The sequence below is a fragment of the Vombatus ursinus genome, unplaced genomic scaffold, assembly GCF_900497805.2.
Source record: "Vombatus ursinus unplaced genomic scaffold, bare-nosed wombat genome assembly UNPS02014870.1, whole genome shotgun sequence".
Taxonomy (NCBI): domain Eukaryota; kingdom Metazoa; phylum Chordata; class Mammalia; order Diprotodontia; family Vombatidae; genus Vombatus; species Vombatus ursinus.
In genome coordinates this window covers 7,538,337-7,566,002 of record NW_020954648.1, presented here as the reverse complement: position 1 = coordinate 7,566,002, position 27,666 = coordinate 7,538,337, and the positions used below count along the sequence as shown (strand labels likewise).

The following is a 27,666-nucleotide window of genomic DNA, read 5'->3' as shown; positions in this document are numbered from 1 at the left end:
TGGGGGTTTGGAAGTTTTCAGTGCTTCCAAGATGGTGTGATCTGGGGAGAGGTATGATCACTGCTCTACCGGCCTGCACTCTGGTCCTTACTCAGGAAGGGCCCTTGATTCCTTGAGATTTTCCCCTTAGAGTCACAAGTAATACTGCTTCTCAGAACTCCTGCTCCCTCTTGACCAAAAGAGCTCCTCTCTGCCCTTAAACTATGAATCAAAAGTGGTTCTATCACAGTGGAGTTGCCAAACAACATCTGGTCCTGTGTCCAGTGCTAGCACAGGGGTCCCCTGTGATCTCTTTCTGACCAGTCACCAGATCTCCTTACTGTCTCTGGCTTCATAGCTCTCAAAGCTGCTTCTGCTTGTCAGCACAACCTAATCCCACCACTGATGTTTCAGCTATGTGGGCTCCAAGCCAGTCTCCACTTCTGTGTCATAGATCTTTCTTTCTGATCTTCTAAGTTATCTTGAGCTGGAATAATGTCTCACTCTGACCATTTGTTGGCTCTTCCACTCCAGATTCAATTTGAGGTATTATTTTAAAATTACTTAGAAGGGAATGTTAGGAGTGCTTGGCTGAATGCTTTCTTTATTCCTCCATCTTGGCTTTACCCCCAGAAATCTCCCCACCTTCTGTTTTCAAAGATAGAAGGGAGATGAATTTTCCTGATGTCACTTCAGGATCAAACTTGATCATCATAATTATATAGATTTCAATTTCATTTAAAAATTGTTTCTATTTATATGATTGTAGTTGTTTTGTACATTAATTCTGCTTATTTCATTTTGTGACAGTTCATGAAAGCCTTTCCATTCTTCTCTAAATCTTCATATTTGCCATTCCATACAGTATATCATGTTGCATTAAATATGTAGCACCTTTCCATATGTACTTGGCAGTCCCAAAGGACACTTACAATACGTTCATTTATGGCAACTTGGCCATTCCTAAATTTGTGAGTATGTAGTTTGTTTCTAGTTCTTTGACACCATAAAAATGGCTGCTATGAATATTTTGTAGTTTGTTGAAACTTCTCTTCTTTGACCTCCTTGGGATGTACCTAATGGTTGAGTTTCTAAGCCAACAGGCATGAGCATTTCAATTACTTTTTAGCATGATTTCAAATTGCTTTACAGAATAGTTGGTCTAGTTTACAACCACCAACAGTGTATTGGTGCTCCTGTCTTCTTACAGTCCCTCCAACATTGACTATTTCCATTTTTTTTTGACATCTTTGTCCATTTCCAGCATATCTACTTCTTATTTGCCATTATTTCTACCTTCCTCTAGAGTCCACTTTTGTTCCTGACACAGTGCCTGTGTCCAGAAAATGGAGGGAGTCTTTATTCCCACTGTGAGTTTTTACAAATATGAGGGATTAGCTCATAAACCTCCAACCTCAGTTGTAAGTTGGTTGAGCTCATAACTCAACCAACTGAGTTGGAAGGAATGGGTTAGCTGCAGCTTTGCTCCTGTTGAGCCTGGTCAAAAGAAGGGTGTTGATCCCTGGTATAGTAGCTTCTTGTGTCTGTCCCTACAGGGTCTTTTCTGGGTTCATTCTGGGCTGTACTTTAGGGTGATTACCTCACCCTAGTTTTTCTATTCCTAGATTGTGGTACTATAGGAGTGATTCTGAAGAAGAGAAAGATGAGCCATAGGCATAGTCTTCAGAGATCATTTAGCTCATCCCTAGGCTCCATGCAAGATTACATGTAATCTTGAATAAATATGAGAATATTTGTCCTCTTTTTAAAATCTCCAAAGATGGATATTGTACAGAAACTCTGCTGTAACAATGCCTGAGGGAACAGTGCTAAGTTACGCCGCATCTAAATTTTCTTGGATTAAAACTAAGCAGGAGGAAAAAATGTTAAATCCAGAAAACCCAGGAAGAGATGCTGAGATCTTTCTATAAAGTGGAATAGTTTTATTCTAGCAACAGAAATTCTTTCAGTGTGAACAGATTTAGAGCTTGGCTGTCACCAAAGAGAAGCATGCATCACAAATAAAACTGATGGCCGGGCATTACACTCAGACTGAGGTCTGAAATAGTAACCAGTCTGCTTTAAATAGTCACAATGCCAACTGTTTCAGTGCCAGGTTTATTGATTTTTTTTTCAAAGCTATGTTACAAAGAAGCACAGCCCTTCTCTTGGGGTTTTTGTCTTCATGAATAATGTACCTATTTGGCTGAATAGATTCAGAATGTGCTGGTAGGAAGCTAAGTAGATTTCTCTGTCCTCAGGCCCTAAGAACTGATCAATATATTGTGGCAACCCTTTTTCCCCCCTTTGCTTTCAAAAGTTAAAAGCTGGTCCTATAGATCAAATGAAATTGTGTTTAAAAATCCTGCGTAAATGCCAGCTATTATTATTGTAACAGTGCTGAGGTCTGGGTCTTGTCAAGAAGAACCCTGGGGCACCTAGCTATTAATCATACATCTCCCCAGGCTCTTTACCTAAGAATATGTGTCATTTATGACAAAGGCTCATCCGGCTCTGTCTCCACATACTGGACATGACCTTTTCCTTCCCAGGCCCAGAATGTTACTTTAGTCATTCACTCCCCTTCAAGTTTAAAATGAGCCCTGACTTAATTAGATTGGATAAAAGCAAAGTAAAATATAAAACAATAGGCATACATGTTACAAATCACAGCCTCCTTCCCATTTCTACCTCCCTTCCCAACCCTCACAATGGAGTCCTTCCTCTTCAAAGAGATGGTACTGTCCGCATTTTTGCCTCAGTGCAGTGTTTTCCTCCTTCATCCCCATGAATGGGATTACCTTTCCTGTATCTCATTCCCTGAAGACCCGATCTTTGCAAGAGATAATATGATAATGTTATATGGAGAAGAACACTATATTTAGAATCAGAGAATCTTGTTTAACTCCTGTTTAAGTTGCTGATTCCCTATGTGATCTTAGACATGTTTTTTAAAATCTCTGGCCTTTAGTTTCCTCATCTGTAAAATGAGGAAGTTGGATTTTATGATTTCCAAGGTCTCTGGTAATTCTGTATTCTTTGACCTATGATAAATTAATTCTTACTAAGAAGGTACTGATCTAATGTATTATCTTACATGGGTAATGAGGGAGGAAGGTCTCAACAATCGTGACTATTCCCCAGTTCTACCCAGTTCTCCCTAACCTGAGTTTTTATCTCACTGATAGATCTATGCCTTTGGATGTATCCTACCTGTTTCTTCTCTGCTATCCACCCACCTAAATAACCACTTTCTTCTCCAAAGCCCCTACTCTATTTCTCTGCTTTCTACAAAAAACCTACAGCTTTTCTCTATCTAGTGACTTCAGTTGAACTTTGAGAAGGTACCTGCTTGTCTCCAGTGGGGGTGTGGCCATATCAGAATTTGGGTGGTTTAATGAATGAAGCGGTGGGAGGGGAAACCAATAGTGATTTAGAAACAATCCAGCCATGTGAACTAAGAAGTAGTGCCTGTCACTCTGGTAGGCCTGTATTTCATTTTCAGACAGATCAGTATGTATTACAGAAGATCAATGTAAATTTAATATTATTTTATTACTACTTTCTCTAAAGCTTTCCTATACCAATTCAGATATAGCTTTCAAATAGAACATTAAAAAGCATTAAATCAGGCTCAATAATGCTTAGCAAAAGAGATTGACCTGCATTTTTATGTATTGTATTCCTTTTATATACATTGTATTATTACAGAGTAATGTAACTGATTCTATAAACCACAAATGAAAGTAAGCCTTATTATTTTGTGTTAAATTGGTCAATACATTGTTGGTTTATGTTGAGATTATGGTTATCTATAATTATCAGGTCTTTTTCTGCTGTGATTGTATAAAACACATCCCAGCCTTCTATTTTTGTAGTTGATTTTTCCTCCCCAAAGGAATCCTAGAGTCATAGAGTTGGAATATACTTAGAGATTTTTCTTGCAAATGGAATTTCTTCTTTTATATATATCCAATAGAGCTTTGAATTTTGAAATGCTGTGGGATGAGGATAGGCAGAAAGTCAAGAGAACTAAGTTTTTACCCTACTGTTAGTCCCAAATATCCAGGTTCATCAAAGTCATACTTTCTAGTTAAAGGATGAGAATAAAAGGCCAGACAATAAAAAGACATTACTGAAAGTCAAGATATGCTATATTTCCCAATATTTCTTTTTTCCCAACTTTTGTTAAAATTTAGTCTTCTGGCTCCTCAGAATGACTACGGACCCCTTCCAATTTCAGTTATGATTCCACCTACTCAAGATTGAATAAAACCAAGGGAGAGGGACAGTTCCATTGGTAGAAATGAGGAAACCAATAACCAGATTTTAGGGAAAGAACATGAGCTCAACATTAGACATGTTGTATTTGTGTTAACAGTGGGACAGTTAAGTAGCTATTTCCTCTAAGTAGTCAGAAATGTGGAACTAAAACTTGGGAGAGATGTCACAGCTGAAGATCACTCTGGCAGAGGTGATAAAGGAGCTGTGGTGGATGAGCTTTCCAAGGAAAGGAAAAGAGAAAGTAGAAAAGAGGGGTAAAGACTCACTTGTCTTATCTATAACATAAAAGGGTTAGAATCAATGGACTCTTAGGTCTCTTCTGGTTCTGAACAATTATTCTGTGATCCTATAGAATGATCACTCTTAGGGTACAGAACAAAAAAAGTTGTGAAATTTCATTGATTCCTGATAAATTCAATTGGAGATCATTTGGTGGTAGAATCCAAACTTCACCTTTGCTGGGAACTTTATCTTTTTTTCATTCTATAATTGGTCTCTCTCTTGCTCCAAATCCCATGTAATCTCTTCAGTGTGCATTTGTAGCAATGGTGCCTGATCCACATCCCTTGGTAGTCTCATCTATGTGTCATCCGTCTTCTGTTAAAGGTAAAATGCAGAGTGAGGGTTGAAGTGCTGCATCTGGGCTCACATTCCACCGGTCATAAGGGTGTGGAAGACATTCAACATAGAAGCACACCATAGCATTTGCCAAAATTCCGAAATTGATAGTTCTCTCCTAGTTGCTAGATACAGACCAGAATACATCCCTCTGGGACATTAAAGGGACCATCTGGCATTTTTCAGACTGAATGATAATCCTTTGCTTTTAATTTTACAGTGAAAAAATTCTGCCCTACTGCTTGTTTCTTCACTTGAATACTTTGAGAGACACACATTTGATTTTTCTTTCTTGTTTTCTTTGCGAGAAATTAATCACAAATCCTTCATTAATTCACTAATTCATTAAACATTTAATAGATTTCCTATATAGGGTGATAGATGCTTGGAAAGATACATCTTTGTGCTCAGCTTTGTGCACACGGAATCATCTTTGAAACTGACATGGAGCCATAGTACTAGTCTAGCCTGAAAAATTAAGCTACTCCTAAACACCCCTCCCTTCAAGAACTTTACCCTCTAGAAGAGGAAGTAGATAAGCATGCAGAGACATCTTATTACATTTTCAAAAGTGAAGACACTGCTTTTCAAGACATCTTCCAACTTCCCATCATAGTAGAAAATATCACAAAGAAGAAAATTAACTGACTTTAGGATGTTCAGTGCCCTGTGTAGCTTAAGGAGCCACATCTTCTCTTTTTTTTCCCAGTGACTTTTATCTGTCTTTGTTTTTCACCTAGTGTTATTCTACTGCCTTTCTTGTCCTCTTCTATTTCCAGATCTTTTCACTGTTACAGTGAATACTTTCTGGGATGATCTTGTTGCTTAAGCAGTTTTAAGATGAGTACCTTGCAGCATAAATGAATGAATGAATGAATGAATAAATCAATAGAAATTTTTAGACAGTTTGGCAAGAGTATAAATAAGGGTAGGGATTGGAAGTGGAGACAGCTTTTCTTAGTGTAGCCTTTATGAAGGGGCATAAGAATGGGATAGGGAGTGGACAGGTCTCTAAACCAAGTCCTTTCAGAGTAATGGAAATCCAGTATTTTGCTAGATACTAATATAGGTTTGTTAATGTTGCAGCACTAGCATCATTATGTGATGTGACATTAAGGTGATGACTCACTGAATCCAGAGCAAATGTCATGTCTGTTGAGGAGGGTTCCTTTTGCATTCTTCCCTCCCCACCCTTCACAACTTCTCTATAATGTACTCCTGCTCTTTGCTTTCCTCTGCACTGAACAAGCAGCTCTATTCAGCTCATTTGCTTTTCCTATAAGATCATGAAGGCTTCCTTAGCTCCTAAGTGTCTGGAGGAGGGGTGTCAAATTCAGGTAGAAATGGAGGCCACTGATCCATACATAAGGGTCCCTGTTGACTGCATATTGACTTAATTTTAAAATATAATGTTATCTATATTTTATTGCATTTAATTTTTTTTGGTTAAATATGTCCCAATTACGTTTTCATCTGATTTGGGCTACCCGTAAGAATGTTGTAGGCTGTATTCACGGGCCATGTGTTTGACACCTCTTGTCTAAAGAACCAAGGTCCACATGAACCCATAAATTCAATTGAAATCAACAGTCGTTTATTAAGTATCTATGAGGTATTAGGGACTAGAGATACAAAGCCAAAAATAACAGTTTCCATTCTCAAAAAGATTCAGCATGGTATGTAGTATGGGTTTTTTTTCTTTGTGACCCAAAGTTTCTAAATGAAACAAAGGCACATCTTTTTAACACCAGTGTTCTTCTGCTGATGCCACATGGTAGCAGGTAATGAAACACCACTGTCTCTGAAGAAGTGAAGTCAAGAATCACCCAAAGGTCAATGGGGAGATAAATGGGAGTCAAGAACAGACTGTCACCCATTTTAATATATTGCAAATGAGAAATTTTGCCAGAGAAGCAACTTTAAGGATTTTATCAGAAAAAAATGTATCAATCAACTAGGATTTATTAGGTTTTATTTGTGGAACTGGAGAAGCAAATACAAGAAATGAAATAATCCACAAAGAGTCTAAATTCTAAGGGGGAAACAGTAAGTACATTTATAAATAAGTACAAAATAAAGAAAATACATGCAAATAAATTCAAGGCAGCTAAATAAAACATCACAAAACCAAAAGATAGCTAAATGAGCAGCCGGAGCTTGCCACACAATGTAAGAATAACTTTGGATGGATCTTCTGTGTTGGATTTAGGAGAACTTAATAAGAGTTTGCGTAGGATGAGAAAATGTGAGTGGGTTGCGATTGGCATTATTAGACCAAGTACCCACATTGATGAAATCAACAGATCCATTGAACTATATATTTATATATGTGAATATATATACATACGTATACATATATACATATACACACACATTGACTCTAGAGTGAATGACCTAGGTTCAAATCCTGTATCTGATGCTTACTACTTTTATGTCCTTGGGCAAATTCCTCACGCTCTGTGGACCTCAGTTTCTTACTCTGTGCGGTGAGGAGGTTGAAGCCTCTGAGATCACATTGAGCTTTTGATCTATGACCCTCATTACTGAGGAGCTGTAGTTCAGCAATGATACACATACATACACATGTGTATTTGTGTGCATATGTATGTATATACACACATACATATGTACGTATATATGTGTGTGTATATATATATACAAACACATTTTGAAATATGTGATCTCATCTGCCTGAGATGGTTTAATATGCAGCCTTCCAAAAATAATTTTATAATCATAATCTATGTTTCTCTTGGACCTCTCATCTTCCCCTCCCACCTCCTCCAGATTATTAACAAATAGAACACAAACAAACATACAGTTCTGCTCAGAGCTCTCCCCCAGATGATTGCCATGAAAAAATGGAGTTAAAGAAAGGTGGGAGGCAGAGTCAAAGGCCTCTCCCTTGTTTTCACTTCCCATTTCTCAGTAGGCCTGCCCTGATTTCTTCTAGCCTTTGGGCTTCTGAGCCAATGCATATTTTCATAGCTGAGAGATAAGTGTAACTTCTCTGGAGACTGGAGGATAGACGAGGTAACTTCTGCAGGTTCCTTTCAGACCTTTAGCTCTATAAATTCTTTTTTGTATGAGAGACAGCGTGGTGTTGTGGCATGATGGTAGACTTGGAGTCAGAAGGTTGTGGGTTAGGCCCCAGCTCTCCAACTTAGAATCCGTGTGACCTTCAGCAGTTCACTTTACCCAGACCTCTGTTTCTTCATCTAAAGAAATGGGAGTAATTGCACTTGTATTACCCAACCCCATGGGATTATTATTAGGAATGCACCATATAAAATTTCAGTTCCTCTATGAACAATGTGCTATGTGCATTTTTGGAACCTCTGATTTCATTGGTCTGGAGAACTCTTGCTATAGAAATTCCCGCCGCTAATCTACAACTCCTCAGTAACTGGGGTCATATGTCTAAAGCTAGATGGGAACTTGAAAGCTATCTGATTCAACCTCCTCATTGTCGGGATTAAGAATCTGAGGCCCAGAGAGGTTAATTAATTTGCCCAAGGACACAAAAATAGTAAACATCAGATATGGGATTTGAACCCATGTCCTTTATCTCCAGAGTCATTGCTTTTTCCACTGTTGCCTGGGCCACTGAGAAACAAATTGCCTTGAGAAAGGTCTTGAATCGAGGTCTCCCTATTCTCTGCTCACTATACCCGGCTGCTTCCATATGGTACAAAACTTCTTCCCACTCCCTACAGAGGTGGGCTCTTCTCTAAATGGCTCCCAGATTTTATGGTTGCGAGCATTAAATTGTGTTGCATATAGCAGTGAATTCTTCTGTAGTTCCCACCCCCCAGACCCTAATTCCCTTGTCTTTTCTTCCTCCAGGCAGGTTCTTTGATTCTATCTCTCCCTCCTAATCCCAGGTAGATTATAGGGACTACAATGTCAGGGAGCAACCAAGTAGTAAACACTCATATCCCTTTTGGGAGTCCTGCTATATATTCTTTCATGGCTAAAAAAACAAAAACACAAAATGATTACCAATACTATATTATGTTTATTGTTATCACTATTATTTATGAAAGATTTATCAAGCTTTATTATCTCCTTCTAGGTCACCAGTCTCCTCAGAAGATCAAGGTAAGAATCTGTTTTTACCAACATTGAGATAGGATTGAAAGTTGTGAAGTTGGTCTCACCTTGGATCTCCACTGCTGGAAAGAGAGCTGAGGGTTGGGATGGGGAGGAAAGGCCATAAAGATGGAAGCCCTGTGTGTTTCAGTTTATGAGCTCCAGTGTTTCAATATTAAACTCAATCTAGATTAATTTATTGTGAGTGTGGCTAACCCCTATTTTATTAAATTTATTTTGCTTAGCAAAAATGGCCAAACTAAGTTTTTTTTTTCTTCTTCTTGCTCAATACACATCAAATCCCAGTTTGACCTTAGGCAAGTAATTTAAACTCTGAACTTTGCTTTCCTCATCTATCAAGGTAAAACCTATTGGGAGGAAGGTTGAGACTGAGGATCTCCAAGGCCTCTTCTGGCTCTAACGTTTTGAGATTTATGAAATATATGATTCTGTGAACATTAGTGTCCAATTGATGGAAAGAAATCCCAGATGACAAGTGTTTATAATGTTAGGATGATGAGCTAAACTGTTTTGACAAATAGGTTTAATTTTTTAGTTAGGTTGAATAGTCGTTCCAAAGATCTGAACTGAAAGATGGTTTCTGTTCCAAAAGAAATTAGGCAACAAATAGTTTGTTAGCATAACTACCAGCAACCCAAAATGTTTTCTGGGGGGTGTTCCTCCATTGGGAATTTGAAGTCATATGGCTCATCTGAGTGTCAGAGTACATCTACGATGGCAAAATATATTATTGTTTAGAAAGGTCATGAATTAGTAGTTGGTATGAAGTAGCACCAGGCTGCATTTTCTAAGTACACTAAGCAGGGTTGGTCTCTATACAAAACTGGGCAGTTAATCTGAATCATTGCCTTCTTCCCACCTTCCATTTAGGTGTTCCCCCACCATTTAGTAACACTCCCAAGTGCCCCTTGTGCTCAGGCTTTCCCAAGGTCTAGACCTTTCCATGCACTGAGGACATTTCTCCCTTCAAAATTTTATTAAATCTCTACAACCTTAGAATCACAGGAGTCTCTGTTTTGTTTCCTTAGGGCCCCACTTCTCTTTTAAGGGTTCTGAATCATTTTTTGTGTGTCATAGACTCCTTTGGCAGTCTTGTAAAACCTGTGAACCTCTTCTCAATAAGTCAAATCAAGTCAACAAGCATTTATTAAGCGTCTGTTATCTGCTAGGCACTGTACTAAGTGTTTGAGATATAAAGAAAATCAAAAGAAAAATCCCAGTTCTCAATGAGCTCACATTCTATTTAGAATATTGTTATGTCTTCTCTTAAATCCAACATTCAATAAACACCTATGTACAAACAAAAAATATACAGGATAAATTGGTGATAATATTAGAAAGAAGGCACTAGCCTTCAGAACAATTATATTAAATTATGGTTTATATATATATATTTAGTTCATATATAGTATTATATAGGTAGCTAGGTGGCTCAATGGATAGAGTGCTGGGCCTGGAGTCAAGAAGATCTGAATTCAAATCTTGGCCTCAGACACTAGCTATGTGACCCTGGGCAAGTCACTTAACCTCTGTTTGCCTTAATCCACTGGAGAAAGAAATGACAAACTACTCCAGTGTCTTCGTCAAGAAAACCTCACGAATAGTATGGTCCATGGGCTCGTGGAGTTGGACATGACCAAATGTCTGAACAACAACAACAACAGAAAATATTATATAATAATACATATTAATAGCATATGCATATGTTATATAGTAATATTTTTATATGTTGTTCAAGGACCACAGGCAAGAATATTCTTGTTAAGAGCCTTCTATTTCTTAGGTACAATTTTACATTTTAACAGTGAGCTATTAATTACTCTAAGGAGTACATCTAATCCTGGTAATTTCAGACAGTCAAATCAATTTGTTTGACAATTTGTATTAAGTGTCTACTATGCGTAAGCAAGACACTGTGCTAGACAGTCTAGGAGACATAAATATGATGAAAACATGATCCTTGAGGAGGGCCGTAAGCTGTAAGAATCAGATTGTGTGGTGGAGAAAAGCCTGCCTACTCTCACCTTCATATAGCCTTCGTCAGCTCTCTTCTATGGGCAAGACAGCCCATTAAGTTGAAAAAAAGAGTCTCAGAGTTTTTTCTTCATTTTTTTCATTTTCATAAATTCTGTCATCTTGTTATGGGGCTTCATGAAGCAAGTCAGCTCATACTGTGCAAGGCATAAGGGAGTCAGCTGCCTGAACCATCAATTAAAGCCTTCCACAATTTGGCATTACCTTGACTTTCCATTTCCCTCTAAGAGCTCTGCCCCAGCCAAGCTGGCTACTCTCTGCAGACAAACAGTCATGTACACTCCCAACTCTTTTTCACTAATGTGGAAATCCTGCCCATCATCACCCATTGTCCCTACCTCTCTTTAAAACCCAACTCAAATATCAGTGTACCATGAAGCCTTTCTTGATCCTTTCAGTAGTGACCTTCCATTCAGACTTCATACAGGATTTTGTTTTACACGTCTTTCTCTAGTACTTAGCATATGCTGTTGTATATCATTAACTATTAGTGGCCATGTCTTATCTCTCTACTATGCTACTTCCATTAAGGCAACATATGTACCTTATCTGAACTTTGTAACCTCCTGTCCCCTCCACACCTAGCATAAAGCTCAGTATCTAGTTGGCCCACAATAAATATTTTCTGGGTTTAATTATGTTTTGATGACAAACCAGGAGAAAGATTAGACAGACCATTTGCTTTTAGCAACATTGGTCTTCCATCATTCAGTGATAAACACATATTAAACATTCTATCTGAGTCCATTGAAGAGACTAAAAAAGAAAGTTGGGGCTGAAAACACTTTTATTTAACATGTTTATGGGAAGACAAAGTGACTTGACTTGAGACACCCAAGGTAGCACCAAGAGGGAAGTAGAGATCACAGGGAAATGATACTATGGCAACATCTCCCACCTTCCCTTGCCCAAACCAGGGCAATGGCTGACACTTCCAAATTATAGCAGCCTGAGAATTCTCTACCTTGGAGCCAAAATTGACACCCCAAACTCAAGTGAGGGGAGTGGGACTGATATTTCCAAATGAGGAAGGGAAAGGCAGAGAAGAGACACAACCAAAGATATTGTTAGATGCCATGGTCTTTCAAATAAAGGGAATCCTGGAATCTTTCACAAGAATATACTTCCAGAGCTTGGCACATTGCTACACCAAGATTGTCCTGGACAGCTCCAGAGGGTTTTTTTTTTCTGATTTAATCATTTTTTTAATTAAGAATTTATTATGTGCCAGGCACTGTACTAAGCTCTGGAGACAATGATATAAGCAAACAAGATAATCTATGTACATAAAACAAGAATTTCCATAATATAGAAGGATAGAGAAAAAAGGTGACTGCACATGAAACTGCAAATCTGTTATGTACAACTTGCTGTTCCTTTTAAATATATAATAGAGTTATCAAGTATCTTTCTTTTTTTCCCCTTTTTCTTCCCTCCTCCACCTACACCCTAGAGATGGCTACCATTAGACACAAATATGCAGACTTACATACATACATGCATGCATGCATATATATATGTATATATAGTATATATGTGTATGTATGTGTATACATATATATATAACCATTCTATACATACTTCTATTTATCAGTTCTTTCTCTGGATGCAGATAGCGTCTTCCTGTATATGTCCTTCGGAGTTAATTTGGGTGTTTATAATAGTCAAAATGACTTTGTCACTCAAATTTGTTCTTAAAAAATATTGCTATTACTATGTACAATGTTCTCTTGGTTTTCAGAAAGTTCTGACTTGTTTCCTACCCTTGAGGTCACAGGCAGGTAGAAGCCAATAAGCTTAGAAGTTATGAGCTTAGAAGGTTCTAACCACAGACAATTCCATAAGGCAGAAAAAAGACCTAGGAAGAAAGAAAGATGTGTCAGGCAGGAGGAAAAAGTGGGGCTAGGGGATAGAAAGTTTGTTAAATGGAGATAATCTAGACTCTCAGAAACCAGAAGTTTTTCTAGACTACAACACACCCATATTCAGCAGCACTTCTGAACAGCATATGAGGAAATCATTTTCTCTGTCCTCCACAAACTTACCCTCTCCTTCATATAGTGGAAAGAGCACTGAGGTTGGGGTTAGAGATCCTGTAGTCAAGTCCTGCCTCTTTGACTTCTTATCTATGTGACCTTGTGCAAGTCACTTAACCTCCTTGTGCCTCAGTTGTACAAAGTGGGAGTTGGAGTAGATGGCACCCAAGCTATGATGTAGGATCATCAGTGTGATGGTGATCCTCCAGCCTGTTTCTCTGGCACATTGAAGCCATTTACCTGTTCCTCTGGAACACGAGGGAACAGATAACAACCTTATCATTCATGTCTTCTAGTTACTTAGCATCCTTCTACTCTTGGAGTGAAACAACTTTTCAAAATGGTGTTCAGCCACCCAAAGTTCTTTCCAAGGAATTTCTAAGTCTTTGTAGGACTCCTGAGTTCCGCGGTCTTGTGAGTGGCTTTTTGACAAACTCTCTCCTTTTCCTTCTTATCTTTCTTTCACGAAATGAAATGTTTGGGCTACAGTCCACACTTTGCTGCCTTCCTAAGTGTACGGTTTCTTAGGATTACTGTTTTGTATCCCCACCAGAATACAAAATTGCTAGAGAGGAAATGCCGAGTTTCACTAATTGTTCAAAAAGCATTACAATGAAGTGAATCTTGGCAGTTGCACTGTAGGATTGATAATTGCTGCATAACTAGTTTGTGTGACTTGTTGAAGCAGCACCATCACAAAAATAACAGGCTGCTCAACTGCTACATCATTTGACTTTGAATATTTTTCATTTCATTCTATTCTGCTTTTTCAAACTATGTTTTAAATAGCTAATGTAAAAGAATTTTATTAATCTGCATCGTCTTAAAATTTGGTGGATACCATTTCCCTTTTCTATTTCTCCTTGGAGAGAAGAGTCTTTCTTCCTTCATTTATTATTATTATTATTTTTCATTTATTCTCTTCTCTCCTTATATTGGTCTTATTTTTAGCTAGTTTATGGTAACTAATTGGCCATCATATAACATTTTGAATCTGCTTCTTTAATCATATCTAACCATTTCACTTCTACTTATCACAATTTATGTTATCAAGATAGCCTCTTTTTCTATGCCCAATATTATTACAGCATACTTGTTAAACAAGTATGCAGTAGTCTTGTTCTTTCCATTTCTTTCTTATTTTCTATACTAAATCTGAGATTTCATTGGTGTGGGGAACTCTCCATGATGACTCTTCCTCTAGCAAAGTAGTTCAGCATTTGCTCTGCAACTTACTGCTTTAGAATTGGCCAGGACAATGAGAGGTGGAGTGACTGGCCCAAGGTCATATGTGTCAGAGGAAGGAAGTCATTTATCTCAGGTTTTCCTGACTCAAAACTTTCAACCCACTGTGCCATGCTGCCTCTTCTATTCTTTCCATTTTAGAGGTGAAGAACTAAGGCAGAGGGAAAGTAAGGCATTTGACTGTGGTTCAATACAGAAAAAATGGCAGAACTAGGATCTCTTATTTCTTATTGTTGACTTTCTACTATCAATGTCACCTCCATCTGAGCTACATGATCCGTGGACTAGCTATAAAATTCTTTGGAAAAATCTAATTTTAAAGATTAGATTTTAATTCTATAGAAGGTCTAAAAATGTGGAAGTTTGGCATTCTGCATTTCCATAACTCCCTTTCACTAAGGGAGAAAACCTAGATATTATAATAAGTGCATGCAACAGATATCAGATTTGAGTGGGAAAGGACCTTTGATATCAACTGGTACAATCCCTTCATTTTACCATTGAGAAAGTAGAGCCTGGTTATGGGCAGAGGAAGAAGAAAGTTGATCAGAGGTGCACAGAAACAATTTTTGTATGCAAAGTATATGAGCAGTTAAAAGGAGGGAAGGAAAAAGTTTTCTGCAGTGGAAATCATTGAATGTCAATCTTGAATTGAGGACTTTGATGTTTCAGGGTAAGAAAAGATCCAATACTGGGTAAAGGAGTATAGCAATGACAAATAATGCTATTAATTATCACAACAAACATATATATAGTACTTGAAGGTTTACAAAGACATCTGTGTACATTATCTAATTTAATTCACAATAACTCAGTGAGATAAGTGCAGTTATTATTCTCTCCTTGCAGGTGGGGAAACAGACTCAAAGAAGTGGCATGACTTGCCCAATGTCACACAGTGAAGTGTCTGTGGCAGCTGGTTCAAGTTCCAGTACTCTGCTATTCCATGGGCAGCTAGGTGGCACAGTAGATGGAGTGCCAGGCCTGAAGTCAGAAAGACCTGGGTTCAAATCCCACTCAGACATTTCCTAGCCATGTGACTCTGGGCAAGTCACTTAACCCTGTTTGCCTCAGTTTCCTCATCTGTAAAATGAGCTGGAGAAAGAAATGGCAGAGCACATCATGAAGAGTTGGATATGACTGAAAAAGTACTGAACAACAGCTGCTTTGCCAAGCTGTTTCTCTAAGAAAACAACTGTGTCATTGGATTCATTGTGAGGATAATATTACACATGAAGTAGGATTGGAGCTTCTGGGCTCCTGTTTGTAGGCTAAGATCCGTAGAACCTCATCAAGGTTCTTATGAGAAATGTGGAAGAGAGGGAGAGCTCTTGGGCTTATGGTATAATGCCTGAATGACATAGATGGAATTTTTCCTGAACCAAATAGAAAGTTCTTCATTACCCTATAAGTAAATTCTCTCTCCCATGTCCTAAAAAACAAACAAACAGCCTTCCCTGACCCAGGAAAGTATTTTCTCTGTAAACTAAGGAAACAGAAACATGTCTAGTCTTTCAGCTTATTGGGTGCAATTGAAACTTTAGGGAAACCTGCCATGCTTCACCCCTCCTCCCCCTGCTGAAAAAAAAAATCCCAGTAGAAGCATTGCATTTTAATATTGTGTCTGAAACCTATACTCATACTCCTTGTCTGAAGATATGTTTGTTAATGATTTATGATACTGACATAAATGTCTCTTATATTTATCCTATTACCCCCTCATTTTAGCTTTTCTTTAAATTGAAGTCAGTCATGGATCTCCAGACCTAATCCTCTGAGCTCACACTCCCTGACCTCTCATTCTCTGTTTCTCTGGTTACTTTGATTAGATTGCTTTTCAACTCTGCAAAATTTATCTCCTACCTCAATCACCTGTGCCAATGCCAATGTAGCTGCAGCCTTCCTTGCCATCAGAGTCCCCTGTCACTTCCAAAGTCAAAGGCATTTCATAGGCATCTTTGAAATGGAGTGCTGAATCAGACAGCACTAATGATCTGAGTGCCTTATACCTGGGGTGTCTGAAGCAGGCTTCCATCTCTTGCTGTTCCCGTAACAGTCATAAGAATTCACTCCATGTCAAGTCACCTCAGCAGCACAGTGATGTGCAAAATAAAACCCTAAGACAAGCAATTTATAACATGATAATGGGGGCCACAATAATGTAGCTACTTTGAGATTTTGGTCCTGCTGAAATAACGTTAGGGCTTTTTTGGTCTAGAATCTAACCTACTGGGTCACAAGCTCTTTGAAAAAGCCCTGACAGTGAACCATTCTTTGATTATAAGAAAGCCCCTTCTTCCACCCAACATCCTTTCAGAAGCTTTGTATAGGAAAACAGCCTGGTATGTTGGAAAGATCAAGACGGGGCAATCAAGAAACTTAGGGACTAGTCTTACTTCAACCACTTTTCTGCCTGTATTACCATCAGGAACTGCCACTGTTGCCCATTATTTTTTTCATCTATAAGATGAATGGGTCAGATGCTCTCTAAGGCCCTTCCAGCTCTAAAATTAATCCTATGAGACATTGTCTCTAAATGAATTCATATTAACACTACTCTGTTTTGTTTTTTTTTGTTTTTTGTTTTTTGGTTTTTTTTTTTTTGCAAAGACATGGGTGCCCTTGAGTGTTACAAAACAATGATTGGAAATAATTGAGTATACATTCCTAATGTTTAGCTAAATAATTCAAATTGCCCTCATTCCCAACCTTTTCTCCTCACTCTCTGCCTCCTAACCACAGAACATGATACACTGTATCTTACACTTTCATTATTGGAGCTTAATGTTATTTATATCTATATTTCTCAATTGAAATTCAGGAATAATAAAATACATCTATCTGCTATACTTAAGAGAAGCAAGCCTGGGGATAAGTGACTCAATTAAGGGGGTCCAATTCTCCATTTCACAGCCTTCTTGACCCAGTCCTTTTCTATATCCTCACATGGCTATCTCCTTCTAACAATTCTAGTCTAAAATTTGCTATATCACTGTTTCCAGGAAATTCTATTGTGTAAAACATCACTTTGTTTCTTTGGGATGGTGTTCTATAGTGTTAGAATATTATTTTCAGAATTAGTTGATGTGTATGTTAGTTTTGCCAAACTCCTTTATTTTCCTTCTCCTTTTTATGACTTTTTACAAAGAATGCCTCCATGGGTAGGATAAGAATAAATTCAGAAATGAAGGTGATATCAAAACAAAATATGTCAATAACATTTGGATTTTTTTTAAAAAACAAGTTTTGTACAAAGCTATCAGATAGAGGAAATCCATTAGGGTGAAAATCAGCTAATTAATCAACAAGCATTTATAAAGCACCTAGGATGTGCTAGGCACTATACTAAGTATCAGGATACAAAGAAAAAGTGGAACAATCCTTCTCTCTTCTTAAGGAGCTTACATTCTAACAGAGAGGCAACTTGCACACATGTAAGTACATGGCAGTAAGTAAACTTCAGTAGCTTAAAACTTCAGTAGGTCTTTTGGGCACCCTGTGGTTAGACACAGAAATCCTATACAAATCTTGCTCATACACTTAGTAGCTATGTGATCCTGAGCAAGTCACCCAATCTTGTTTGCCTCAGTTTCCTCATCTGTAAAATGAGCTGGAGAAGGAAATGGAAAACCACATCATGAATATACTATACAAAATAATTTAGGGAGGTGAATACTAACAGCTGAGGAACCAGAAAGGGCTTCAGTCTGAATCTTGAAGAAAACCAGGGATGAATGAACCCAAAAGAGTTTAGTAGCTGTGTTTTTGCCATTGAAGTATTTAAAAATGAAATGTTATCAGGACACTGGTCTGAAGAAGTACATGAAGAACACCTGAAGACCTTTTAATTAACATATAAGGAGCATTTTTAACACCTGTGTTTCCAAGGACAGGGCTTCAGACTGGATGATAACATGACGTTGATTTTCTCCTCCTCAGATCCAATTGATCATTACTGTTAAATGTGCACACTGTGCTAAGCCCTTAACCTTAGAAGGGAAAACACCAGTGATGGGAGGGGGAGGGAGCCAGAAAAGGTCTCCTACAAAATGGGGCTCTCGAAGCGCTTAAGCCATTCCTCAAGCCCTGGGCTTAAAGAATGTCAGAAGCTGTGAGAAGTGGAGATGAGGAGGGAGAGAGCAGGCATGGGTGGCAGCCAGTACAAAAGCATGAAGATAGAGGAGAGAGTGCCATATAAGAATAACAGCAATTAGGCCAGTATGGTTGGACAGTTGAGTGGATGGAGGGGAACAGTGTATAAGAATACTAGAAATATAGAAGATGGCCAGATTTTGAAGAATTTTTACATGCCAGATGGATTTGTATTTGATCCTACAGTCGACAGGAAGCCACTGGTGTTTATTAAGTGGGAGGTGGGAGAGGAGAAGAGGATCTGTTATTACTGTTTTTCTCAGTGGCTTTTAAATTAAATTAAAATTTGTCCTCACTCTGGAGATTGTTCACTACTATGGTACTGCCAACACCACTTCACTCATATCTCTCTGCCTATGATAGGCACAACTCCAGCTCTTGCCTTCCTTGTATTCGTTTGACCATGTTTCACATACCTTCTTTCCTGCTATCTGTCTGCCAATTCACCTTCATTACAACTCCTCCAAGTCTCTTCTTATGAACCATTGATGTTCCTGACCACAAGTGAAATTCAAAGATAACCAGGGATAAATCTAACTAAAAAATAAAAAATCCCACTAATCTCTCCTCCACCTTTTCACTCACTATTTTCTTGATTCTATTCTAGTCTTTTCCCCATGTAAGTTTTGAAGTTCTTTACTTAGATTCTAGGCCTAATGAGTAAGGAATTTTGCCCAATTCTATATCAGCATCCTAGCACATAACTGATACTCACTGCACCTCTGTTAAAACTCTCAATGTATGTGGTGTTGGTAAATAGAGATTTTAAACATGCTTCTTTTATTAAAACTGTGACATGTCTCTAAGTGATCACTCTAGAATAAGGCAGGTCTATCTTGGGACTTATTTAAGGGAGTCTTATTATTAGAGTATAAAAAAAAGAGATTTCCTTACAAGATAGTCTGATAGCATACACACACACACACACACACACACACACACACACACAGAGTTCTGACAAAACTCTTTGGGGGTAGGGTGGGTGAATAGTGGTGGCATTCTTTTTGGGGGGGGATGCTAAGGATTCAGAGCTAGTTTTCTTCCTAGAAAAAGACCTGCAGGCCATAGACTGAAAGTTATAGGAGTTTACCCATATGTTTTTAGCTGTTCCTACTTCCTCTTACTCTTTATATCATAATGTGAGAAATAACCTGTATGTGATAACTGTCTGACCTCCAAGCAGGACCATGGAGTAAGCCCGGGCGAGCTGCCGCTGCTCACTGCTTCCCTGGTTGCACCTTACTGAGGTGGCTCCTCCTGGTATAGTCACATTGTCAGAAGTAAAGACTCCACACAATAGAGTGTAAGGAGGAAGGCGTTTATTTTGGTGCCCTGCTCACACAGAACAGGCACACCTTACAGAAGCAAGAACAAGCTTTTATGATGGTTAGTTAGTCCTACTTCTCCCATCAGAATCTGGATTGGTCCAGATTCTTCCAGGTTACAACTCTTCCTTATACATCCCTCCTGCCCCTTTCCATGAGCCTTATTGAACAAGTGCAGTATTGGGGGGATTGTGAGTGGAGGATGACCCCTGAGTTCGAACTGTTTGTCACGTCTCAGCTCTCCTAGTTCTTTCTTGGTCGGGATGTGTGCAAACAAGATGTTTGCCAAACAAGATATGCTTATCTACAAGCACATTCTTCTATCCATCTGGGGCTTTTACCCCTTCTTAAGATAAGAACGTCTGTGAAAGCAAAACAGCTTGGTTTGCAGAATTCCATCTCTTACAATAACTAATGCCAACCCTGCTGTTTGGTCCTGGTTTCTTTTTAAAGGGTCAATCTTTTGAAAACCAATCGTGGACAGATTTATATTTTATCTGTGGAAAGAAGTTCTTCCATTAAACCCACCTCCATCTTCATTTTAATATGTTCTTTGACCTCAGAGAAGAGCTGGGTTAAACTAATCTCAATGCTACAATATAAGCACCTTCTTCCCCCCACCCCCTAAAAACATCCTTGTGGGGAAATGCTTGCTATTGCTTTAGTAAACAGAGGCTATCAATTAAGGTAGGTAAGAAAATCCTAACTCCAGGTACAATATTAGCTTTATAATTCTGCTTTTGGAAAATAGGCCTTTGGTTTACTTTAAGGACTAATTGTTTTGTGTAAGTCTTTGAACTTTGAGTTCAATTTACCAAATATTTAAGTGCCTACTATGAAAAATAAAATGGTCTTTGTTTTCAAGGACCTTATAATCTAACAAGAATGACCATGATATAAAGTAGAATGGGATAAAAGCAAAGGAGAGAGCTAAATAAAATCATATAATAAAATTTTGAGGAGGCAGAGATCATTTTCAGTTGTTGATATTGGGGAAGGAAGGCTTCTTGGAGGAGGAAACATTTAATCTAGGCCTTGAAAGAAGAAAATTTTAAGTCAGTAGAGGTGTGAAGGGACTATACTGCAGGCATGAAGATATCTTTTGGGAGTGAATGGAGGGGGAGGAGACCAGTTGAGCTTGGGGAACAACTCATAGTTCAGTTTGACTTAAACAGAATGTATGAAGAAGAATCATTTGTGGGAAGGCTAGAAAAGTAGATAAAAACCAGATTATGAAGGGCCTCAAATGCCTGGTTGAGTTGCTATTTTATAAATGTTGTTGTTGTTTGTCCTTCTTTCTCAAAGAGGACCATGACATCAGGGAAGGAGATGTCATGACTTGAGGTGAATTGAATTTAAGTGAGGGAGGGCTGTGCAAAGTCACCAGACTCACTTTCTCCTCAGGAGCCATCTGGGTCCAGCGGCAAGATACAGATCAGGACAAGTGGAAATGGCCCTATATGCAGTGGGATGCCTTGGCCTTTTTAACCTAAGGACTCAGTTTCCCAGGTCTCGGTTTGTCTGAGGCAACATCAAGTCAGTGATTAAGGCTAGTGATTAAGGAGATATAAAAATGAGGCAAAGAATTTTGCCTAGTCAAAAACAAAAATCAACCTGGGAGGGGAAGACCCTCAGGGATTTTATAGATAAAGTACCACTGAAAAATTTTGAGTTGTGTTTTTGAACAATATCAGATCTTCTCATTAGGAAGATATTTTTGGCAGCTTTGTGAAAGATGAGTTAAAGAGAGGAGAGACTGGAGGCAAGATGACTAATTAGAAGGCTTTTACAGTAGTCCAGGTGAGAGATGATAAAGGCCTGAACCAGGACTGTATTAATATAAATGGAGAGGAAGGAATGGACATTACCCATATTATTTAGATTTCATAGACAGGATTTAGAAACTGATTGAATACAGACTATCAGGAAGAGAGAGGAATTAAAGATGACCTTAATGTACTGAATCAAGGAAACTGAGAAGATTGTGATGTCATTAAAAGAAACAGGGAAACTGGGATGTTTTATTGAGAAGAGAAATTCAAATTCTGGATGTGTTCAGTTTGGTGTGACAAGCGGCTATCTGGGTAGAGATGTGCATAAGCCAATTGGAAATAATTGGCAAGATAAAGCCTAGATTTGGGGCTCCTCTATATAAAGATGAGTATTTATGTCATAGGCATACAGGAGATTGTCAAGGCAGAGAAAATAAATAGGGCTGAAGCCAAATCGTTGGTGGGTAACCATGCATAGGACCATCAAAGAAACTGAGAAGGCACAGTCATAGAGATAGGAGGAAATGTATGAAGAGGAATTATTGTGGAAGCCCAAGGACTGGGAAGAGAAATTCCGAGAAGTGGATAATTAACTATGTCAGCTACTTCAGAGGATCATGAGGATTGGGAATATAGACTTGCTATGTTGGGGGAAGGTGACTTTTTTCTTGTTATCTATCAAAATTCATGTGATAGAGAAGTTAGGATTAAATTGCACTGGTCATACTGTCCTTCAGTGATTCTTCTGCTATGAATGATTAATACTTTTTTTGTTCATTTATGCAGAACTAGATGTTTTTTCCACATCGTACCCACATAAAATTAGCTTATTGATTTTTGCCTCTAGCTGCCCCTTGCTGAGCTCAGTGGTGTTTGTGACCCTATCTGATGTACAGCTAATGCTTAGGAAGAGTTATCCCATGTGTTACAAATAAAATTACCTTCTCTATACACATCATTCTTCACAATCCTTGGCAAGGCTGTGTGCACCTCAAGTTATGTAGCCATAGATCTTTGACCATTTTTTCAGCCCAGCCTACTAGTAGTTATCCCACTTTTTTCCTTGCCATATAGCAGATACTTGCATTTTCATTCATTCTTTCACCCTGTAACTATAGTTATTGATGGGTAGAAACCATAGGGAAAAACGATAAATTAGGCAGTTTGTTTATAGCATCACATTTCCCTTCAGTGTCTGTCCTAGGCACCTCCAACTTTTATTATGTGTCCTCATGCTCAATGGCCACCCAAGGCCTACTGCTATATTCCTCCTTTCCTTTCTGCTTGTAAGGAAACTTACTTTTACCGTATTTCATTGTCTTCCAACCTGTATACTGGCTAATCTGTAGTAAGGGGAAAGGATGAAAGAGAGAAGATCCTTTATTCCCCACAACTAGGTCCCTAGGTATAGTATAGTTGAGTACAGCAGATTTGAAGACCTAAGTTCAAATCTTGCCTTTACCAAATTTGAGATCTCAGGCAAATCGCTTCCCTTTTCTGACTATGTTCTGATATATAAATATGTTCTGATAAATAAATGTAAATATATAAATATGATCTCTCCCATTAGCACATAAGCCCCTTGAGGGCAAGGATTGTTTGTACTTTTTTCTTTGTGTCTCTAGCACTTACCACCATGCTTACCACATAAAGTGCTTACTAGATTCTTGTTGATTGATTATTATTTGATGAAGAGGTTAGGCTCTATGATCTCTAAAGTGCTTGGCATAAAGTTTTATTCTCATATTAACAGTGGTCTTCTAGAAACAGTACTCTGAATACTGAATTAGGTGTCTCACCTAATTGAATGATTATATTGGTGGGATATTTAAGAAGGCCAATGAGATAATATTTTAAAGTGCTTAGCACTGTGCATAGGGCATAGTAGGCGCATAATAAATGATGGGGTTTCATTCAGTTTCAGAAGTGAGACCTTTGCCCCATTTTCCCTTTTTGCCAAAAGGAATTTGGTTCCCATTTGTTGAAAACCCTTAAACTTTTAGATTCTTTATAGACTACCTTTATCTCTCTTTGAAAGCCTTGGCCTTACCTTTTAATCTTATTCAAATGCACCTTTGCCCCTAGACCTAAAAAAGAGCCTGGCTCCTGTTTGTCTAAGAAAACCCTTAAACTTTTAGGTTTCTTATCTACTCTCTTTATCTCCCTTTGAAAGCAAACTTCTACCTTCCAGTTCCCTTCATTATCTATTCCCATTGTCTGTTTAATCTCTCAGACCTTCCAAATGGAATTCTCACCACCTCCCAACCACCTCCCCTCTTCCTCTGGCCACCCAAAGTTACTTTAGTATATGTAAGATGGGAATGATGGGTTTGGAATCTGGGCCCCAGAAAGGAAAAACCCTGGACTTTCCCACATGGCCAAATCTCTGGCATTCCCCTGAGGCTATAGTCCCATCAACTGGCCTTTCATTGTGGCTACACCCATTCTCCCCTCCATTGTTTTACCTCCCTATGGCCTCCGGCCATTTCCCACCCTTAATCCTAGCTAAGCTCCACGAAGTCCAGGTCCCAGGAATTCTGTTCACCCCAGCTTACTAGACACTCCCATCCAGATTTCCTTAGGCCCTTCTTCCCGTCACCCCAAACTACTTGGCCACTCCTAGATCCCTCCAACAGTCTTTCTGTATATAAGGTCCATCTTGTCTCTATTAAGATGCTGACAATTTCCTATGCCCAAAAGGCTGAGACTCTCATGCCCGCTGGACCTTACAGGCATCACCTGGCCTGTATGATTTATCTTTAATAAACTTTCTCTCTGGCTGGAAGAAGATTTGGGTTGAATTCTTTCAGGCAGGGCTTGGCGCCGCGATCTTGGGGTGCCTTTGTGCATCTAGGAGCACCCCAAAACCTCTAAATCTCTTCAATAAATACTGATCCCCTTCCTTCTACTGCCTCTTTAAAAACAAGTAAGAAGAGGAAGGCAGTATGGTGGGCTGATGGGAGAAATTTGGAGGCAGGCAGTCCTTTGTATCAATCTTCAAATCACAATACTCAAATCACCACCACCTTTGTCTAAAAATTGCCCTGATGTTATCAAATATCAACTATTTCAATGTATTAGTCACTTTGGGGAAGACTTTACCTGAGAGCTGAATTGATCCAGTGTCTCTCATTTTCATTACCATATGAGGTTTTTAATGCTTCATGCATTAATGGGGTCAAACCCATATCTTTGGGGTTAACCACAAGGTGCAAAGAGAATTGCTTGCCCAGTTGTGGCAACTATTCTTGAGTTTGCTTGAACTACACCAATTCAGTTTAATTCAACAAATAGTTATTACACATCTACTACCAGTAAGGCACTGTGCTAGGTATTGGAGATACCATGTAGCCTCTGGTCTCTTGGAACTTACTGGAGGAGATATAAACAACTAAGAAAAAGTCAGTAAGTATACAGGAGATTCTACTCTAATTGCTGACACTTACATATCACAGCGCTAAATTGAAGCTAGATTTTCTAAACTCTCCTAAATATGTGTGTGTATGTGTGTGTGTGTGTGTATGTATGAAAAACATTTATTAAGATTTATTGTTATTATTTATTGTTCCCTGAATTGAAAATAAGTTTTTTAAAAAAGATTTTTACTATGTACCAAGCAGTGTGCTAAGCAGTGAAGATACAAATATAAAAGGGAGCTAGTTCTTGTCCTCCAGAAGCTTACATTTTAATGAGGAAGACACAAATGGTTGAGCAGTTGGTCAGGGCAGGGAGTCATAGTCTGGGAAGTCATAAGTCACAACGATGGTTAGTGGAGCAATAGAGTAATCCATTAATGCATCCTTTTTGGAGACAATGGTAGTAGTGATTTGATTACTAGGAGGGAATATTTGGAGGATGAAATAAATGAGTGACTGGAAATGTCATCTTCACCTTGAGGGAGAACATATGGGAATCTCGCAGTCCAATAGGAACTTCACACTCAACTTGTTTGCATGAGTTTCCTAGCATAGAATACTCTTCTTTCATTGCTCCTCGTGGTGGCAAACCATGGGGCTATCAGCAAACTCCAGCAACTAACACTTTGTAAAAAGAGAGGAAATCAGTTTTGTAAATGAGTAAATGCTTCAGGCAGCTTTCCAAACAGTTAGTTTGCCTTAAAAACAAAACAGAACATATCATTGTTTAATTATGCTGCCTGTAGTTCTCTTCTAGCCAAAGCACAGCCATGCTGCTTGTTGATAAATTGCCTCAGGAGCTGCCAGAATCCTCCCATCCACATTCCCCCTCAGTCCAGTGACATTTTCCTCCACTCTATCACTTCGGAAAGTGACATTAATTACTCCTGCTTGTGCATTAAAAAACAGAAAGAGAGAAAGAATGGAGTTTTACAATTCAATAAAGATGTCAGCCAAGGTACTGTTTCTGTTATTATTTTCTCTGGTCTTCTGATAATATAGTCAGCTTGATGGTATCTCTAGGCCATGTCCTGTTTCACAACAGAGTTGGAGCTTTTCCTTGGCATGTTTGAAAATATGGTCTTTCCATTAGCCAATCCAGAGACTGTCCTCATCTAATCTGAGATCTTACAAATAGCCGTTTCCCCAAAAAACTCTGCCTTCTCAACTTTCCTATTATTATTGAGGACACCATTGTCTTCCCAGTTACCCATGCTTGCTACCTATTTATCTCCCACAACTTTTCACTCTCACCCACCCCATATATCCAGTCAGTTCTCTAAATCTTGTTTCTGCCTTCCCATCTGTACATGTACCCTTCTTTCTACTCACACAGCCACAAAGTTCAGATCCTCATTGCCTCTTGTCTGGACTATTGTAATAGCCTTCTAATTGTTCTCCTTTCCTTGAGTCTCTCCTCCTTCCAATCCACCTTGCCCTTATTGCCAAAGTGATTTTTCTTAAGCATAAGTGTGACCATCTCACTATCCTACTCATTAAACTCCAGTGGCTCCCTATTACCTCCAAGAAGAGATTGAACATACGCTGGCATTTGGAGTCATTCATTCTTGGCCCCTTCCTACCTCTCCAGTCTTCTTCCACTTTACTCCTTTCAGGTACTCTACTCTCCAGCTCCACTGAATCACTTGCTATTTCTCATACGTGATATGTGCCTTTGTACTGGTTATGCCCCATGATGAAAATGTTCCACCTTCTCACCCCTACCTTTTAGTTAAATTACCTTCCATGTGCTTTCTTTATATCTTGCATGTACTTCTTTATTTGCATATCACCTCCCCCATTAAAATGTAAGCTCCTTGAAGGCAGGGGAAGTTTTTACCTTTTTTTGTACCCCAATGCTTAGCGTAATGTAAGCTCATGGTAAGTGCTTCATAAATGCTTGTTGACTAATTAGTTAGCTTATTTCATCACTGCCAGGGATCTAAAGCCAAATTCACTTTTAGGAAATAGAGTAGAGATTATCTCAGGGTGATTCCTGGCCATTAATGTATTCTTTAAATTCACAAAGTCAGCAGAGTTTGCTTTCTTCTTTGTTTTTAAAAATTCAAATGGTAAGAGGAGGAGGAGGAGAGGAGGAATATAAAGTGGGAGATGGTGCTCTCATGACTCATGCAGGGGAACCCTGGGTTTGCCAGCAGAGGGCAAACTCTGCCAGGTCCTATTAAGGCTTCCATTGCAAATCTAGTACCAGGCTGTTTCCCTAAGACTAGCTTGGGTAAGTTTGGGGAGGCTCTTTATCAAAATGTTGGCCAACAGGAAGTCATTTATTTTGGCTCAAAGAAATTCAGAAAGATAGACTACTAAGAGGTGGAAAGGGCTGTAATCTGCATTAGTGGAGAATGTGGCCACACTGGTAAAATCACAAATATTTTAAAGTATTGAATCATTCAAGTAGATGGTAAGATAGAGGATGCAGGATTCCTAGAGATAAACTACAAGGCATCCTCCCTCCCATCCCATCAAGTTTTTCCCACATTTTCATAGCAGTTACTAATTTTCTCTTTTTCATTCTTAAATTTTTATTTTTTAATTCACAAGCAGTCATTTTCTCTCTCTTTCACTTGCCCCACCATGAAAAGGAGAGAGGGACAGGGACAGGGAGAGGAAAGGAGAGGGAGGGAAGGAGAGAGAGAGAGAGAGAGAGAGAGAGAGAGAGAGAGAGAGAGAGAGA

The 27,666-nt window shown here is 38.7% G+C and overlaps 1 protein-coding gene across 1 annotated transcript in view; it reads left to right on the top strand.

Moving 5' to 3' along the window:
- Window positions 1–27,666, top strand: part of DGKI (diacylglycerol kinase iota) — a 543,147-nt gene that overhangs the window by 470,698 nt on the left and 44,783 nt on the right. The window contains exon 29 of the mRNA XM_027842255.1: window positions 8,957–8,982. Coding sequence (XP_027698056.1) covers window positions 8,957–8,982 — 26 coding nt within the window. The remainder of the gene's footprint in view (window positions 1–8,956; window positions 8,983–27,666) is intronic.